The sequence below is a fragment of the Bos javanicus genome, chromosome 10 (genome assembly GCF_032452875.1).
Source record: "Bos javanicus breed banteng chromosome 10, ARS-OSU_banteng_1.0, whole genome shotgun sequence".
In the NCBI taxonomy this organism is placed as follows: domain Eukaryota; kingdom Metazoa; phylum Chordata; class Mammalia; order Artiodactyla; family Bovidae; genus Bos; species Bos javanicus.
The window spans coordinates 46,029,778-46,048,340 of record NC_083877.1 but is presented as its reverse complement, the minus strand read 5'-3'; the positions used below and the strand labels follow the sequence as shown (position 1 = coordinate 46,048,340).

The 18,563-nt window shown below is 39.5% G+C and overlaps 1 protein-coding gene across 5 annotated transcripts in view; it reads left to right on the top strand.

Annotated features, from left to right (window-relative positions):
* The window catches only part of USP3 (ubiquitin specific peptidase 3), a 102,130-nt gene that overhangs the window by 12,882 nt on the left and 70,685 nt on the right, over positions 1–18,563 (top strand). For 2 of the 5 annotated variants that reach the window (XM_061431052.1, XM_061431055.1), the window contains exons 1-4: positions 7,384–11,381; positions 14,241–14,301; positions 17,140–17,237; positions 18,230–18,361. In XM_061431052.1, coding sequence (XP_061287036.1) covers positions 11,002–11,381; positions 14,241–14,301; positions 17,140–17,237; positions 18,230–18,361 — 671 coding nt within the window. In that variant the 5' untranslated portion in view covers positions 7,384–11,001. Of the gene's footprint in view, positions 1–7,378; positions 11,382–14,240; positions 14,302–17,139; positions 17,238–18,229; positions 18,362–18,563 lie in introns of those variants that run through there. The other 3 variants (XM_061431054.1, XM_061431053.1, XM_061431056.1) reach the window with 3 other exon arrangements.

Sequence of the window (18,563 nt, the reverse complement as noted above, 5' to 3'; positions counted from 1 at the left end):
GAATACTGCAGAAGCAATGTGTCTTCTCAGGGCATTATATCAAGAGGTATATGAAATTGGTTTGTCTCATTTTGGTAATATTTATTTTATTAAGGTGATATTTGCAAGGTTCTTTGTTGTAAAGTTTCTTTTTCCCCTTTGTTATTAATAACTAATTTGTAGCAGATGCTTTGAGATTTTACATATAATTGTCTTATTCCTCATCAAACATTAATCTAGTAATTTAGCATCCACTGATGATTCTTGATTGAATCAGTTGTTACTAGGATGGTTGCAGGATGTTGATTTTTTAACTTATTTCTTCTAAGTATATATGGGGACACATTTTCCTTTCTCACTCGTTTATTCATTTATTTTATTAACATGAACTCAGGTTTTCATTTTATTTCTTAACATCCTATTGCTATTTATTTTGAAGATCAAGTTGTCCTAGATTTGGCTAGTGGAGACCTTCTTAGGCCATAATTTTGACATGTCCCTATTGTTCTTGGAGCCCTTACTTTCTGGCATGGCAAGGTGCTCCCATCTCATCTCGTACTCAGCCTGCCCCCGTCTTGGAATCAGCTATTTCTCCAAGTAGCCATTGTTCCTTTTAGTGGGGAATAATGTTTATAACCTCAGATCTCTCAGCAAATAGGAATTAAGAAATATGAAAATGTGTATGTGTGTGTGTATATATTTGTTTGTATTTGTGTGTGTGTGTAGCCACGAGTTCATTTGGATACCTTTAATCCCAGTTCAGCACTGCAGGTCTCGTCTTGAGCCTTTCTGCATTTGTAATGCCCTTTTCTAACAGTGAGAATCTGGTTCCCATTATCCTCAACACGTGTACTTGTTTGCTCCATGCCATAATCAGAGAAAGTAGTTCTGAACTGCTGACCCACACCATTGCAAAGAAAACTGCTTATAACTAGAGCTTAATATTTTTAATGGTGTTTTTTGTCTGTATACTCAAAAAAAAAAAGTCCTATGTTAAAAAACTATGTTAGTTTTCCTTCCTTTTCCTTCCCTTTCCTTCCCTCTTTTAACACACTTATTTGACATATAGTCTGCTTCATTTGTTTTTGTTTGATTTCCATTTAAAATTTTTTCGGCCTTATCCTTGCTGATCTTATTTTACGTTTTTTTGAGTATATAAAATGTGAGTATGGGCTTTCCTGGTAGCTCAGATAGTAACGAATCCACCTACCAATGCAGGAGACCCAGGTTCGATCCCTGGGTTGGGAAGATTGCCTGGAGAAGGGAATGGCTACCCACTCCAGTATGCTTGCCTAGGAAATCCCATGGACAGGGGAGCCTGGTTGGCTACAGCCTATGGGATTGGAAAGAGTCGGGCACGACTGAGTGACTCTCACACACGTATAGTTCCAAAAGTTAAAACCGTACCAAGAAGTGTTACTACCTCACACTTCTCATTCCTATCCACCCTCTATAAACAACCAATTATTTTGATCTATCCTTGTTTCTTTCTTGTAAAAAAAAAAAAAAAGATTGCAGATACATGAGTGTTTTCTTTCTCTCACAAAAGGTAGCAAACTAAGTATGCTCTTTTGGGGTTTCTTTCATTTAATAGTATATTCTGAACACCATTCCATGTTTGTAGAACTTTTCCTTATTTTTAACCCGTTTATAGTGCTCCATTTGTCGTGGTTCGCAGTGAATTCGAACGGTCTCCTCCCTTTGGGTATTTAGGTTGTTTCCAGTATTTTGCAATTTCAGATAATGCTGCAGCTAAAAGCCTTGTACAAATATTTTTTTTGTATTATGGGATATCTTCAGAGAAGATGGAAAGTTTTAACTTTTCAATTGTGTAAGCAATATTGTGTAAGTGATTTTATAGTGCATCAAATTACTTGTCTGCCTGCTCCTATCTTCACTTCTATGGTGACCTTACAAATGTATTCAAGGCTGTGGAAGTGAAGCACTTTATTGTAATTATATTTTTGTCTTGGAAACCTTGACATCAGAGCGCTAGAAGTGGCCTTGGAAACATTTTAGTCTACATCCATGTTCATCTTAATCAGTTGACTTTTCCTTTCCTTTTACATACTCGTCAGTGCTGTTTTACTGCCTGAGTGCTCAGACACAACTGTTTCTAGTAGTTTTCTCTTTTAATTTAATTTGTGTTAGATTCCTTCATGTCATACTGTTAACTGGTTGCTCCCTCAGGTTATAGAATGGTGGTAGGATAGGATGGTTATACTTAGGACAGAAATAAGGATTTGGGCATCCATTTTCTCCAGTGGGTCTCAGCGCATTAGTGAGTAGGATAAACTCGGAGGAGCACTTCGGATTCCTAGATAATGCTGCTGGTCCTCTCAGCTGGTTGATGACTTAAAAGCCTTTGTTCCAATAAGTGGGCATTGGAGTAGAAGAGGGGGACTTCTTCCTGCATTACTAGAAAACCAGGTAAAAGATTGGGAAACATAGCTTTCCATCAGAAGGGCCATAAAAAGATTACCTATGTGTTGAGATAACAGTCCCCTCAGCCTAAGAGTGGCTGGAGCCTCCAAGCAGATTACTTCTGGCCCCCATGATGACTCTTCAGTTTACGCACGTGCACCATACAGATGTTATCATTTTCCATGCAGGTCCTGACATGAAAAAGGTTTGAAAAATTGGCTCGAGCACAGTCTCAAAATTAGCCTCTGAGAACCAAAGACAGTGTCCCTTAAAGAGAACCAGGTAATCCTATTTATCCTGGATAAAAAAAGAACTGAATTATTTAGAGTAGAAGTTTAAACCTACTGTCTGTAAAAATAAGCTGATCACCATATCTTTTTTTTTTAATATTTATTTTTATTTATTTATTTGGCTGTGCCAAGTCACGGCACGTGGGATCTAGTTACCCGACCAGGGATCTCGAACGGTGTCCTAGCCACTGGACCACCAGGGGAGTCCCTGATCACCATATCTTAAATCTGGTGTGATTTGAAATCATTTCTATTTGCTTCTTTGTTAAAACAAAAGTTAGAAATTTAAAAAATATTTTTGAAGACTTGTAACCCCACATATTGGATATTAGAATGACCAAGGTACAGTGTATTTTGATTGATTAGATTGGTGCACCATGATTTAATCTCTATTCTGAATACCTCAGAATTTAGTGTATCTCCGTATGGTTTTGACACCCAAGTTGCTTATGTACTTAAGTGTTTTATCTGAGTAGCATCTTATTTAGTTGTCTAAACCTCCTTGAAATTTGCTTCTACAGTGCATTTGCTTCTGAAGTATTTTACATTAACTGTGTAAAGTTTAATGATTCTGACATTAAGGTGTATATAGTCATTATATCAATTTTGAAATCAGCTTATTAAAATAGAATATTTTATCTCATTCATTTTATGTTTTAAAAATAATTTAATTTCAAGTCAGATACCGGAGGAGTTTCTGAAGGATTTTTACAGACTTATTTATTTGGAATTTTTCTGTGGAAAGGAATTGTCAGCTCCCATCCTTTTAATGTGTGTAAACTAAGGGAAAAATTTCTGAACAATTAGCAGTCATGCTATATGTGGACATATGTTAACTGCCTTGTGTAGAATGGCTGTCACAGAATTAACCTCAGATAGCTGCGTTTTTTATTTTAATATATTCTTAAGGGAAGGAAACTGAGAGTCACTGGGGCTTCTGTTTATTAGGCCCCTTGTGCCCTTCATGTGCTTCGTCTCATGAAACCCTTACCATAGCCATCTGAGGCAGGGGTGGTCTTTGTCTTCTGCTACAGATGAGGAGACAGGCTCTGAAACCAACTCCTTAAGGTCATAGAACAAAATAATGGGAGAGCTAGAAGGTGAACAGAAGACTTATGTGGGTTCTGGAGCCCATGCCTGCCTCTGACATGTTCCTTTTGAGTCTACAGAGTAATAGTCGCATTCCTAAGGGTAACCAAGTCACTTTGGTACATTTTTGTATTAAAGCAGGAAGGAATTCTTTTGGCAGGGTTTAAGGTCAAAGCCAGGAGATCAAGGCCTCTGCCTAGTTCAACCAAAATGATGTGGAGCAGAGTCCTTCCCCTACTTCCTTCCGCTGGGCTGACAGGGCAAGAGGAGAATGGGACAAATGAGGAGATGAGGCTTGACATATCTACACTACCATGTATAAAATAGGTAGTGGGAAGCTGCTGCTATAAAGCACAGGAGGCTCGGCTCAGGGCTCTGTGATGGCCTAGGTGGGTGGGTTGGGGGGTGTGTGGGAGGGAGGGAGTATATATATATATATATGTACGTATGTATGTATGTATTCATATAGCTGGTGCACTTTGTTGTACAGCAAAAGCCAAGATGACGTTGTAAAGCAGTTGTACTGAAAACAAACCAAAACCCAAAAATCCCATACACTTTGTTGAAATCTTTAAGAGAAAAGTCAAAGTACTTCCTAGAAATCTTGGGAGTCTGGTTAGGATGTGGGCTCTTGACCCCAGCTACAAAGGCTGGGATCAGACATTGCTGATGGGTGTGATGGGAATCAAGTTAGGCTGGCTGAGGAATAAGTCAGCACTCTTAGGGTGAAGAGAGAATTGGAAACAAAAATGGAGGAGGATATTCTCGACTCATAATTATTCAATTAGGTTTTCAAATCCAACCTTAAATAAAATGTGAGGTTTCCCAGAATGTTTATTAGGGAACATAATCCAGAGAGGCAAAAGGAATGAAGGATAAGGCTCTGTAGCTTTTAATGAAGAGAAAGGAATTCCTGCAAGTGCCAGTGACATTTTCTTAAGAATCTTCATCAAGAATTTGGGGTTGCTATGGGAATAGCGGTTTGGAGATTTTTGAAGGTCGTTTTTTACTATGTGATATTCCGCCCAAGAATTAGGTTGTCTTATTATGCTCAAAACAGCACATCCAGATGTAAAATATTGACAGGATACAGAGAGAGCCAGTCCTGAGTGATGATGGCAGCTCAGTCGATGATGGACTGAGTGTTTTACTGTCTTACCACCTCTGTTGCAGAGGGTATCGTCTAGTCTTTGGATGGTTTTGATTCCTACGGGATAGAGCCTCTTTAAGGGTCTCATCCTCACCTCTACTAAACGGCAGTGTCACTCATTCCTGTGAGTCGTTTGGCAGGTGTGAATGGTGGATGCTGTCATCTTAGTGCTTAAAACAATCATTTCATTTTGCTTATGATCTTGTAGGTCAGGCATTTAGGAAGAACCAGCTGGAGTTCCTTAAGCTGGAGCATCCACTTCCTCGGTGGCTTTTTAACTCACCTGTCACAAGCCTCTGTGCTCCTGGTCTCTGTTTCTGCACCCCTGTCCCCAGCATACACTAAGGTGTCATCTTTTGCAAGGTCTCTCTACGTTCTTTCGCTTTCTCATATTGTGTTTCTCACAGGGTGCTTAGGCCTCTTCCATGGTGGCCGGCCACCCCAAGAGCAAGCATTCCAAGCAATAAAAAGAGAAAACTGTCAATTTCTTAAAACGGAGACCTGCAAACTGACACCTGGTCCCTTCTGCCATATTCAGTTGGTCAGGGCACTGACAGAGCCTGCCCAGATTCAAGGAAAGAGGACATAGACCTGCCTCTCAGTGGGAGGAACATTCAAGAATTTGTGGTTATCTTTCATCTTTCATAGGGCCATTAAACAGAAAGAAAAGAATGGCTATAAGAAATACTGAACTATGACTTTACCAGAAAGCAATTTACTTATCTAATGATTCAGGAGAGATTAAACGATTGCCAGCCTTGAATAAGAATGGAACTGAGGAAGAGAGAGCGGCAAGAGGGGGAAGGTGGAAAGGCAACCAAGATAAACTTAACTTCTTAACTGCTGTCACTGCCTTGGCCCTGACCCCTCCGTCCCATCATCTTCTGTGAGCCTGCTGCTCTGAGCACTTTGGATTGGGTGCTCACGCTTGGTCTCCTCCTCCTCCATTGTTGGCTCACTTCTTTAGCCCTGGGCACTGCCTGTTGCTATATAGGGAATTCTCCTGTTCCCTGGGAACCCGGTGCCCACTCTCAGAATGGGCAGCGGTATCAGGGTGGGAGTGAGAACACAGACAGTGATTTTGGCTGCTTTGGCACTCTGGCGGTTGCTTAGTGTAGCTGGATTTCTTCTTGTGGGGACTACCTTACAGCCCGTTTCCTGCTTTATCCATGTGACTTTACCACTCACTCCTTACCCCAGGAATTTCAGAGAATTCAAATTAAAGGTAGACTTCAGAAATTTTAGCATAGAATAGGCTTGTGAGTATATGGTTCAGAGAGCGTTTATGGTATAAAGATTGTATGTCTTGCTCTCTGAGCGACTGAACAACAACAACGCATCTAAAAATATATCAGTTGGATGGTAAACTGGGTTAGTCCTGGAGTATATTTCTACTTGTATATATACTGGAATATTTATAGAATTTTTTATGATAATTCTGCCCTGTTCTTCGATTTCAAGAGGAGTAACACTACTGTTGATACTTTTATGGAGTATTTGTGTGTGTGTGTGTGTGTGTGTGTGTGTGTGTGTTTTGAGTAACAGCTGCAAATGTTTTTTCATTGGTGTGTTTTCAGACCCATAGAGTTGTAATGTTGGGTTTTGTTTTCACTTACTACTCATGCTTAATAATTTAGAATAAGTCTGTTTCATTAGGACAGCTTTATGATACCAGTATCTTTAAATTTAAGACATTTAAATTTAATTTTTGTTGTAAAAGAAGTAATGCTTTATGACAAAATTCAGACAGCATAGTTGAAAGTAGGGCTATGTGGCTCCAGTCCCCCATCCCATTCTTTTCACATGACTGTTAAGTTACTATATATCCTTCTAGATGTCAAACAGTTTATACACAGGTGTATAACACTTACAGGAACACATAGTATGGAATCTTTTTGAAGCAAAAATAACAACCTGCTGGTCTTCTGCTTTGCAGCAGTCCATGCCTTCAATCATTTGAGTTTGAGTTCCGTTCTGTCCCTTACTAATGTAGCAAGGTATATAACTTCTCCGTCATATGCCACTGCTTCCTTATCTATAAAACAGGCCAAGTCATAGTACACACCTCTGGACTGTAGAGGATTAAATGAAGGAGTATTTATAAAGTGGCACAGTAAAGTGCAGTAGTGCTTGGCACATAGTATGTGCCAGATGAACATTAAATAGATAAAAATGAACTTGACTCTTTAAAAAAAATAGGTTACGAATATTTTCTTCTGGGTTGCTAATTTTTTAGAGGGGTGCACTTAAAAAACTCTGTGTGTTGTTGGGTGGAGGGGGTGGTGATCTGAGTTTCACTGTTGGAGCAGCACCTTCGTCTCCAGTGGTTTTGAACAGTGACTCCACAACAGCGACTCTGCTGTTACTGACGGGCAATGTGCTCAGAGTACTGCCTCTCAGGGATTGTGGAGCAAGCGTTGATTTAGAAAATTGTACTACATTAGCAATTAATCTTTTTATTAAGCCTTTTAAAAAATTAGGAGAGTGGAAGAATTTTATCTATAGGGAATGATATTATTTCATCTATCTTTGGCTTTATCTTCTTTGAATAATTTTACACTTAGACGGTACATGCTTATCACCCAGTTTTCATTTTACAGTGAAGAAACAGACCCAGCACAGCAGTGATGTTCTCAGTTCTTTGAGGAGTAATGGTAGGGCCAGAACTAGAGCCCTGGTCATCCTCACGTTTGTGAACTCTCGAGACGCTTAAGAGCTTCTCTGCCAGTTGAAGCAGCTGCTGAATGGTGGACGCGCTGTGAAGTGCTTGCCCGTCAGTGCTGTGTGCTTGGACTCTTCTTGTGTGCAGAGACGGTGACTAAGTTGTGTCGTAGCTCTAGTGCATGCTGTTTTATTAAAAAATTAGGATTCCAGGAGAATTGTTGATGGGGCTTGAATATCAAATGTACTCTATCTTACTAGATTCTATGTAGTGGATACTAAGGATATTGAGGAAAATCAGTGGGAAGAAATTTATATTCAGTGTGGATGCTGTTTTGTCTTCTGACACAACCTAAAAGTATTCGTGTGTAAATAGGCCTCTTTGAGCACAGAACTCCCCAGTTTTCTGCCTTTCTTCGTCTCTTGGTAAAGGAGCAGATCAGTCTTCCCTTCATAGGAACGTTGTTCTTTAGTCACTAAGTCATGTCCAAATCTTTTACGACCCCATAGACTGTAGCCTGCCAGGCTCCTCTGTCCATGGGATTTCCCAGGCAAGAATACTGGAGTAGGTTGCCATTTCCTCCTCCAGGGGATCTTCCCAACCCAGGGATCGAACTCCTGTCTCCTGCATTGGCAGGCGGAATCTTTACTGCTGAGCCACCAGGGAAGCCCCCTCATAGGAATAGTAGGGAGTAAAACCACTTTGGTTTGTAGATCACTTGGATGCCTTCCCACCATCAGTTGTCACTTTTGGATTTCCAGAGAGTTAAAGCTTTGGGGGCTTTAGCAAGAATCCATGAATCTGAGCATGTTTTAGAACCTGGGGTTCCTCTGCCTTGCTTGCCTGCCCAGCCTGTGTCGAAGCTCCTACCTTGTGCAGAATGGCCCTAGCTCAGGGGAGGATCAGAGTCTCTACCCCCTTCAGAGGGGTGCTTCTGCCAACTTACAGAGCTTCTGGCTGAGGGTGAGAACAGGGCAGGGTCCTGAGGCCACAGCAGCAGGAAGAGAGTGAGGGGAACTAGACAGTGTCTGTCCCCCAGGCTGAGATGCCCAGGAGCTGAGAGAGGAGACCTCGGCTCGGGGCCGCGAGAATCTCGGCATACGGGACAGATTGCTGGGGCAGAGTAACTCTGAGGACATTTCATAACATGAGTGAAAGAAGACCAGACTGTGTTTATGAGATCCAGTGACCCTCCTGTGGCCATGTGTAACAGTGTGAGAAATACACTGCATGGCTTCCTTGCCCTGACATCACCCTGAAGTGTAATTAGGCCTAATAAAAAGAGCCTTTATGAGTTCTCAGTTATGGTTTGTCATTCTGAACTTCTATAAGTTTCCATCCTTATCACCCGCTTTCTCTTAAGTACCAGCATTTACCATTTAAAAAATAAAAAACTTTGTTTAATATTTTTATGTTTTGCTGAATAGTTTATAGCTTAAAAACATTTTTATTGACTGTGTATGGTTTTATTTTATACACACACACACAATATAGTATTTCAGTTTTGTAATGGTTCTTATAGAGTTTTATAGAATAGCCTGCAAACCTTTAATGCAGTTTCCACAGGAAATGTGTTCATCCTACAGATAAATCTGAAACCTATCTGTCTGTAAACTGAGACTACCTTTTATAATAAGATACGTCCCCTTAAGATGATTAGAATGATTTTAAGATTATTTGTAGTAGTCTTTTACTCATGTTATGACCTGTTCTATTTGTAGCAATAATTGAGGGTTTAACTTACAGCCAGCATTTTTTCTTCTATTTTATGATTTTCCTGGGTACATTAAAGGTTTCATAATTTGAAGGAGGGATATTTAAACAGAGTGAATATTCACCGAAGCAGTGTAATAAATGGCTTCATAATAACCCTATTCTCTGTAGTTTTCTAGCCTTCAGATGGTCTTCTGTTGTGAAAGTATTACGCACTCAGAGAGTACTGTCCTTTAAATAGCCAAGACCAAATGTCCTATCACACATTAAATCTTAACTTTCTTATTGTAAATATTTGTGATAGAAGAAATTTGGTTTCTTAATTTAGAAAATGAGGTCTTTTTTGGAGATTTAGTAAGAGACACACTCACTTGTTTCTCGTGTTTTGGAATGTCAGCGCTATTTCACTTCCTTTTATTCTCTCTCCTTATCCCCGTCTTAAGCACCTATTTATTTATTTAACTGAAGTATAATTCATATAACGTAAAATTAACCTTAAAAAAAATTTTTTTTTAATTTATTTCCTGCCAAGCTGTGCAGCTGTGGGATCTTAGTTCTCCAACCAGGGCCGCACCTGTGCACTCGACAGTGAAGTGCCGAGCCCCAGCCTGTGGCCCCCGGGGGTCCCCAAATCATCCATTCTGAACTAAACACAGCGCATTCAGTACACCCACAGCGATCGTCTCCATCTTGTTCCAAGACATTTCATCACCCCCTACACCTGTTAGGCAGTTTCTTCCCTATTCTTCCTTCCCTCAGCCTTAGGGCATATTTTCTAAAATTTAAGGAATTAAAACTTTATGAGGTAACTGAGATTTTATAAGATGAGAGTACACTCTTTTAATTTAGTGGGCATCCCTGGTGGCTAAAGAATCTGCCTGCCAATGCAGGAGATGTGGGTTCAATCCCTGAGTTGGGAAAATCCCCTGGAGTAGGAAATGGCAACCCACTTCAGTATTCTTGCCTGGAAAATTGCATGGACAGAGGAGCCTAGAAGGCTGCGGTCCATGGGATCGCAAGAGAGTCAGATACAACGTAGTGACTGAGCATGCACGCATGTTTTAATTTAGCAACACGAAGAAATGTATTTACTATACTGAGCAGAAAAATTAGATCACAATATTGTATGTATTTTTTGTCCATACACATACTTTACAACCATCGGGGTGGGGGAAGGGGATGAACACTTGGTAGGGAACACAACAGTGATTTTGTTCTAAGTTTTCTTTTCCTCATTCAAAGGAGGAGCAAAAATAATCTTCCCATAGTTCAAAAAGCAAAACCCTCTAATGGTTAAAAACTTGGGGCCTGAGGACTTCCCTGCAGGTCCAGTGGTTACACGTTGCCCTCTAATGCAGCCAGCGTGGGTTCAGTCCCTGGTGGGGAACTAAGATCCTACATGCCTAGTGGCGAAAGCCCCAAAAAACATAAAACAGAAACATGTAACAAATACAACAAAGACTTTAAAAATGGCCCACCTAAAACAAGTCTTAAAAAACAAAACAACTTACTATTATAATTACTTATTTCAGGATCATATTAAACTTTTTTTCCAGACTGAATACAATATTTCTTCAGTTCAGTCACTCAATCGTGTCCGACTCTTTGAGACCCCATGAATCTCAGCACGCCAGGCCTCCCTGTCCATCACGAACTCCCGGAGTTCATTCAGACTCACGTCCATCGAGTCAGTGATGCCATCCAGCCATCTCATCCTCTGTCGTCTCCTCCTTCTCTTGCCCCCAATCCCTCCCAGCATCAGAGTCTTTTCCAATGAGTCAACTCTTCGCATGAGGTGGCCAAAGTTCTGGAGTTTCGGCTTTAGCATCATTCCTTCCAAAGAAATCCCAGGGCTGGTCTCCTTCAGAATGGACTGGTTGGATCTTCTTGCAGTCCAAGGGACTCTCAAGAGTCTTCTCCAACACCACAGTTCAAAAGCATCAATTCTTCGGCGCTCAGCCTTCTTCACAGTCCAACTCTCACATCCATACATGGCCACAGGAAAAACCATATCCTTGACTAGACGGACCGTTGTTGGCAAAGTAATGTCTCTGCTTTTGAATATGCTATCTAGGTTGGTCATAACTTTCCTTCCAAGGAGTAAGCATCTTTTAATTTCATGGCTGCAATCACAATATTTCTTAGTCTTTACTAAAAGAAAAAGATTTGTGGAGGAATACAACTAGATAATATTTGTAGTTTTTTAATCCTTCAAATTGTATCTCAGACCAGGATTATCTGTTTCAAGTAAACAGTGTTCTAATTTATTTTTCTTTTTAAAAATATACTTTATAGGTCTTCTTTTCAAACTATAAGACTGTCGTGTTTTTATTGATATAAATCAGATGCACATAAAAAGCCCGTAGCCGAGACTGCCTCACAGTGGTCTTCCCATGTACCTGCGTGAAATAGGTGCTAGCAGTTTGGCATTCTTCTTATTAGTCTTTGTCATGTGACTTATATGCACATACAACAAACTTGGTTTGAGTTTGTTGAGTAAAAAACTAAAATGCCTTCAGGATGGCCCTTAGCAGTTGATATAATGCAATAAGGAAAGGTAAAGCCCTTGGTTAACTAACTGGAAGGGGATTTTTACCACTGAAAGCTTTCTTATGGGCTTCCCAGCTGGTTTGAGTTGAAGACTCCACTTGCCAATGCAGGAGACTCTAGTTCGATCCCTGGGTGGGGAAGATCCCCTGAAGTAGGAAATGGCAACCCACTCCATTATTCTTGCCCAGAAAATTCCACGGACAGAGAAGCCTGGTAGGGTACAGTCCATGGGGTGTAGTTGGACACTACTGAGCATGTGTGCGTGCACAAACTTTCTTATGCACGAATAGTTAGAGCCCTGTGCTGGGCAGACAGGCAGAGTCCCTTGGGCAACATATGATTGTACTCCCCTATTCCTCCTTGCCCTTTCCTCCCCTCCTACACAAATATAAAATGAATGTATGTCAAAGGCTTATTTAACTCATTAATGAGGGAACCAGTGGGATGGTAAAGCTGGTTCCAAGAGCATTTGAGGGATTGAGTGAATGCAGACACCGAAGAATGAATGTTGAAGTAAATTGCTAGGTTAGATATAAAATCAATTAATGTCCTGCAGGGTAGTAAAACCACAGCCCTCGGAGTATGCTGGACAGATATTATCTGTACCAAATAAAATCCTACAACTTTACCTGTAACTTCATGGAATTTGAGTCCTAATCAGTAGTAAACAGCAGGTCACACAATGGTATTATAATTAAATATCTTTGGGATATTCATTGTATCAATATAATGTGTTTCGTTATATATTGAAAGGGCTTATAGTTCTTCAGTCAGTTCAGTTCAGTCGCTCAGTCATGTCCGACTCTTTGCGATCCTATGAATTGCAGCATGCCAGGCCTCCCTGTCCATCACCAACTCCCAGAGTTCACTCAAACTCATGTCCATCAAGTCGGTGATGCCATCCAGCCATCTCATCGTCTGTCGTCCCCTTCTCCTCCTGCCCCCAATCCCTCCCAGCATCAGAGTCTTTTCCAATGAGTCAACTCTTAGCATGAGGTGGCCTATACATGGTCATCAGTTCAGTTCAGTCACTCAGTCGTGTCCAACTCTTTGCGACCCCATGAATCACAGCACGCCAGGCCTCCCTGTCCATCACGAACTCCCGGAGTTCACTCAGACTCACGTCCATCGAGTCAGTGATGCCATCCAGCCATCTCATCCTCTGTCGTCCCCTTCTCCTCCTGCCCCCACCCTCCCAGCATCAGGGTCTTTTCCAATGAGTCAACTCTTTGCATGAGGTGGCCAAAGTACTGGAGTTTCAGCTTCAGCTGAGTCACTTTATTTCCAGTGTTGGCTAATTTTTCTTAGCAATAAGAAAGGCTGATTGTGACATATTGATTAGGCAAGACCAACATAGTAGGGATCAGATCTTGGAAGAGCTTAGTATCTTGAATTAAGACATTTGAATTTCGCTTCAACGAGTGTTTATTGAGCGTATACTGTATGCCAGGCTGCTGATTTATTATAATCCTGAGTGTTGGTGGTGCTGTCCCTCTCATGCCCCTAGGAGGCTGCCTAGTGGTTCTCAAGTAGTTGTCTCAGGGAGTCACCTGGGAAGTTACATTCCTCAAAATAGACATGTTCTTTGGTCCTTCTGTCCGCACCTCAATGTAGATGTTTCTGCCCAGAGAACATGTGTATTTTGAAAAAGTTGTTTTCAGGTGATTCTTATATCCCTTCCCTTTTAAAATCACTGTTATGTTTATAGGGCTTAAAAAAATTGAATAAGTAAACAACAAGCAAAATTGTAATCGATATTTTAAAAGTTTTCATACCCTGTTTGCCTACCTCATCCCCATAATAAATACTCAAAGTAATTAATATCCTGATTATACCCTCAGCAAGAATTACATGCATTTATAATTTTAGAATTATATTTAATGCAACTGAGGCATTAATTTGGGAAGAATTGGGCTTAGTCTTCCGAATTGTATCCTCAGGCTTTGCCTCTCACTAAACAAACTGAAAATGTTGTCATTTATAGCAGCTTATGATCTGTATGGTAAAGACATGTGATTTAAAGAATTAGACTTAAAAAACATTTTTAATGAGACAATAGATTGTCCTTAACTTGTCAGAGACTATGCCAAAAGGACTAAGTAACGAAGGAGAAATGTGTTTAACTTGTGGTTACACCGTTTGAGTCGAGTCAACAGTGACCGTGAGCAGCTGCTGTGGACACGTGTTGGGATTCCTTGCCGTGTCGCTGTAATTAGGCAGCCATTCTGTGTAAATGCACTCACAAAGCGGGGATTTGTGGCCTCCGTGCACCTAAGCAGCCATGGAATTTATAACTTAATCACAGGATGTGGTATTACAGATTAGGGGAGAAACTGGGAAATAAATGACACAACTGGTATATTGTGTGTTTTTCTTTCATCAGTGTGCCGGTCCAACAAGAGCCCCTGGGTCTGTCTGACTTGTTCAAGTGTCCACTGTGGAAGGTAGGTGACATACTTCTTATTACTTAACTTCCCAACTGGCTTATTTTCAGTTTTCCTCTAAGCCTTGGTCAAAGTTTTATTGATTTGGATTTATTTAGCACCATTGTTTAATCATGGTGTGTACATACTTCTCTGTAGGGCTTCCCTCTCCTAACAGAATCCCTTTGTTCAGCGGTGGAACTGAGGAAACTCTAGTGGCTGGGGAGGGGGTGGATACTTTCTGTTGATACTCAGAAGAATTAATTTGATGATCAAGACAATCTACTAGTAATATTTGATTGACATGTGGCCAGTTTTTTTTCACCTGTTACCTACCTCATCCCTACCTTTACTGACCTTTGAATCAAATCCAAGATACCATATCATTCTTCTGAAAACAAAACAGATAAAGAATTCCCTTGAAAATGGTCTCACTGTGAAGTTCATTATTAATGGTGTTTAAGACATACCAAATATTTCACTGTTCCATTAAGACATTTTTGCTTTCTAGGGACTTAACACTTCCAAACCCGGTTCAAGCCTAAGCATGTCTTCCTAGTTCTTGGCTTCAAAATGATGTTACTTAAATATCAACTACTTTAGTAACTCTTTCTTCTAACACAAACTCAAATAAGTATCAGACTTGGTCTGCCGGGTAGTAGGCACTTTATTTCTATGGCTCTTTTAGCTTAGAAAATCTGCTTTGAATTTACTTCAGAAGTTAGTAGCTTAGCAGCAAGGGGATGGGAAATCATACTAAGTCCTACAGTCTGAAATTTATATTGTGTTTATTTGGGTGGCTTCCCCATTATTATTTGTAAACACATGCATGAACAGAGCATCTTCATTCAGTTAACGATTGATTTTTCATATTTTCCAGTCCTGGAATTGAGTATTTTTTTTCCATGTACACTTAAAGAGTGCTTTTGGAAAATGTTAACTACATATCTTAATTGTGGTTGTTGTGGTTTTGAAATCTCTAGGATTTGGGGAACCTGAAAATACTTTGTACAGATAACTTTTTTTAAAAAAAAAAAAGAAGAAAAGTAGAAGCACTTAAATTCTGCACTTGAAGAGACAGATTCCTCTCCTAGATTTTGAGAGGTGAGAATTATAATGCAATAAAATTTATATAGTTCTGTCCTCCAGTTGTCTCCTAGTGCTCTACAGCCAAAATCTGGAAGGTCATGTGTCAAAACAAGACCTGACAAACTCTCAAAAATTGGAGAGATGAAGGTTCTTAATAGCAAGCAACACATGGTTCTCTAAGTATCAGAAGATAAATGGAAAATTTTCCAGGCTCTGTAGGTAGTATGTTTCCAATTGCAATCAATCTTAGGTTTAGAAATTTGACATAGTTTCAGAGAAATATGATTAAGTAGATTACATAGATAATGAGAGTACCTTGCATTTGAATCTTCATTTTATACAGTTGATTGGCTGTTTTTCTTTTATCATGTAATCCTGGGTGTTGACTGCCAAGAATTCTGATTTTTTTTAGTAATTTAGATCTCTTGTCTATAGGGGAGTCTTAAATTGAATATTCTTTCAACTAGGAAATATAGTTTATCAGTAGCATATTTGAGTTATATATCTTACTGGCCATTATTACACCATACCATTTAAGTTATTTTTCCAGTTTTTGTATTGTTAAAAAATCTGTGATGTTGTATAATGACACTTTTCCTTTTTTAGACCAAATTATCTGGTTAAAATCTAAAACTGGATGAGGGAAATGTTTATTTTTATGTTAGTTTATCCATGACTGTTAACTTCTGATATATATTTGAATATTAGCCAAAACATTGCTAATCTTAATGTCATCTTTAATACACTTCTTACTTTATCACTGAAATTTATTATAGCAACCATGAAAACATCTAGTACATTTAGAGGCTACAGTATGGTTAGTAAAGAACTATATACTCTGTCCAGATTATCAGTTTTCAAAGACTTGAAAGTGGTAATGCCTTTATCATTGTTCCATATTGACTTTTATGGGATTCTGAGGGTACTCATAAATATTACTGTTGTTTTTCATGACGCAGTAAAAAACACGTAAGCATAGGCATTGAGCTGATTAGATATTGAACCTATAGGGTTCCTTGGAAGTTATCTTTTAGTTAAATATTGGATGTTTTCTGATCTGTCCAGTGTGTTGTCTTGAAGTTTGTTTAATGTGATGACTTTGTAAGCAGTTATGTTATTGAGATTCTGAATGGATAGTAATTAAGCATATAAAGGAAAATGCAAGTAAAATAAAACTGACATTCATTCATTCGTTCATCCATTCATGCACGCGTGCATTCTGAGCCATGGATTATAATAATAATCACCTAACAGCCCATAGGGTGTAAGTACTATTATCTCAATTTTATAGATGAGAAACAGAAGTAGAGAAGTGAAGTAACTCACCCAAGCTTACCAGACCAGCATGTGACAAAGCCTACTTTTAAACCTAGGCTGTCTAATTTTTGAATTTATACTCTTAATCATTATTTATATTTTAAAATTCATTTTAGTCCACTTTTGTGAACAGAAGACCCTACACACAAGTCTTCATTATGTGTATTATAGTGAAAAAAAATGGGAGGAAACATGATCACATTCTGACATTAGTAGTGCCTCTGGTGCCTCTAGTTTTCCTTGGGTAGAGAGGCTGGGCTTGCTAGTTGATCCTCCTTCTGCTGTACTTAGTCACTCAGTCATGCCCGGCTCTTTGTAACCCCATGGACTGTAGCCCACCAGGCTCCCCTGTCCATGGGATTCTTCAGGAAAGAATACTAGAGTGGGTTGCCATGCCCTCCTCTAGGGGATCTTCCCAACCCAGAAATCAAACCCAGGTCTCCCACTTTGCAGGCAGATTGTTTACTGTCTGAGCCACCAGGGAAGCCCGTGATCCTCCCTACTTACCAAAAACTATCCTGCTTACCACAAACTATCCTACTTTCTCCAAGGTAAGTGTTGTTCCTGTACAATTAAGGAACCTTATGAGAAAAATGTCACCTTAACTCTCTGAGCAGATTTTGGTACTACGTAAGCAACATTTGTTTTGACTCTTCTTAGTTTACAGTTAGGCCTTACCTTCTATAAACTGGCTGTTTGCTAGTAACTGGAAAGTTTTTGCTTTATGAAGGTCTTTAAGTAGTAGTCAGTTATGGCATTATATTGTACAGTGTTTAGGCAAAGGTATAGATGAAACTTTATTTAAATTTCATTTTGCTTTTTGTGATAAAATGATTTATTAAGTCTGAGTTGCAAAGTGTTAGAAAATTTTTATGACTATAGTCAACCTTTGATTATCTTTGTCCATGTAGTAAGAAATAACAGTTTATATAAGCTTGAGATGATTTGTGTTTTGTTAGGATATCTTTTAAACAAGCCCTATTTCCATGTTAGTGGAGTGATTATTCAGGCATTCAAATAAAAGATCTGAAGCCATATTGATGAGAAAGAGATGGGAGATTATCCTGTTTCCATGTCTGACTCTCATGTTTTATATTAAGCAGAAACCCAAGCAGAGCTTGTGGCCCTGTGGGCAGTGATTGAATAAATCAGTTTACAAAGCTTGTCTTTGATAATAGCCTGAGTTGGGGGCTAGCAGCCTGAGAAAAGCTTAAAAAAGGAAAAGGCTAGCAAAAGAATCAGCAAAGGAGTTGATAGGTGGTATTAAAACCGATTTAAATAGATAGCGCCTTTCCTTGCCTGACCCTAGTCTTGTGTATAATTAAAAGTTGATTGTATGTTTGCAAAAAAGGAGCATGTTTTAAGAACTCAGCTTAATAAATCACCAAGTGATGAATGCTCTTACAGGACTGAATGTACTTTATTAGGAGGAATTCTTTCTCATTCTTATTTGATTACCATCTAATTTTATTATCATCTCCTGCTACTTTAACTTCCAAAGCAGTATTTAGATTAAAATATATTTTCATTTGATTTTTGGAAGGTATGTGAATGGCCATGCAAAAAAACATTATGAAGATGCACAAATACCCTTAACCAACCATAAGAAATCAGAAAAGCAAGAAAAAGCACAGCACACGGTGTGTATGGATTGCAGTAGCTACAGTACATACTGGTAAGTATTGATATTTTCTGAAAATGATATTCCTTTGCTATGTGTGTACAAGTGTTTGCTTGTCTTCCTGGCTCTTTCCCCTCCCCTCGTCTCTAAGCCAGTGGGGGCTGCCATCACTGCCCTCTGGACCTGTGGGGATGCACAGAGGGCTGGGGCTGTCAGGACTGCCTGTCCTTAGTCATTCAGATGTAAGCTTGCACGG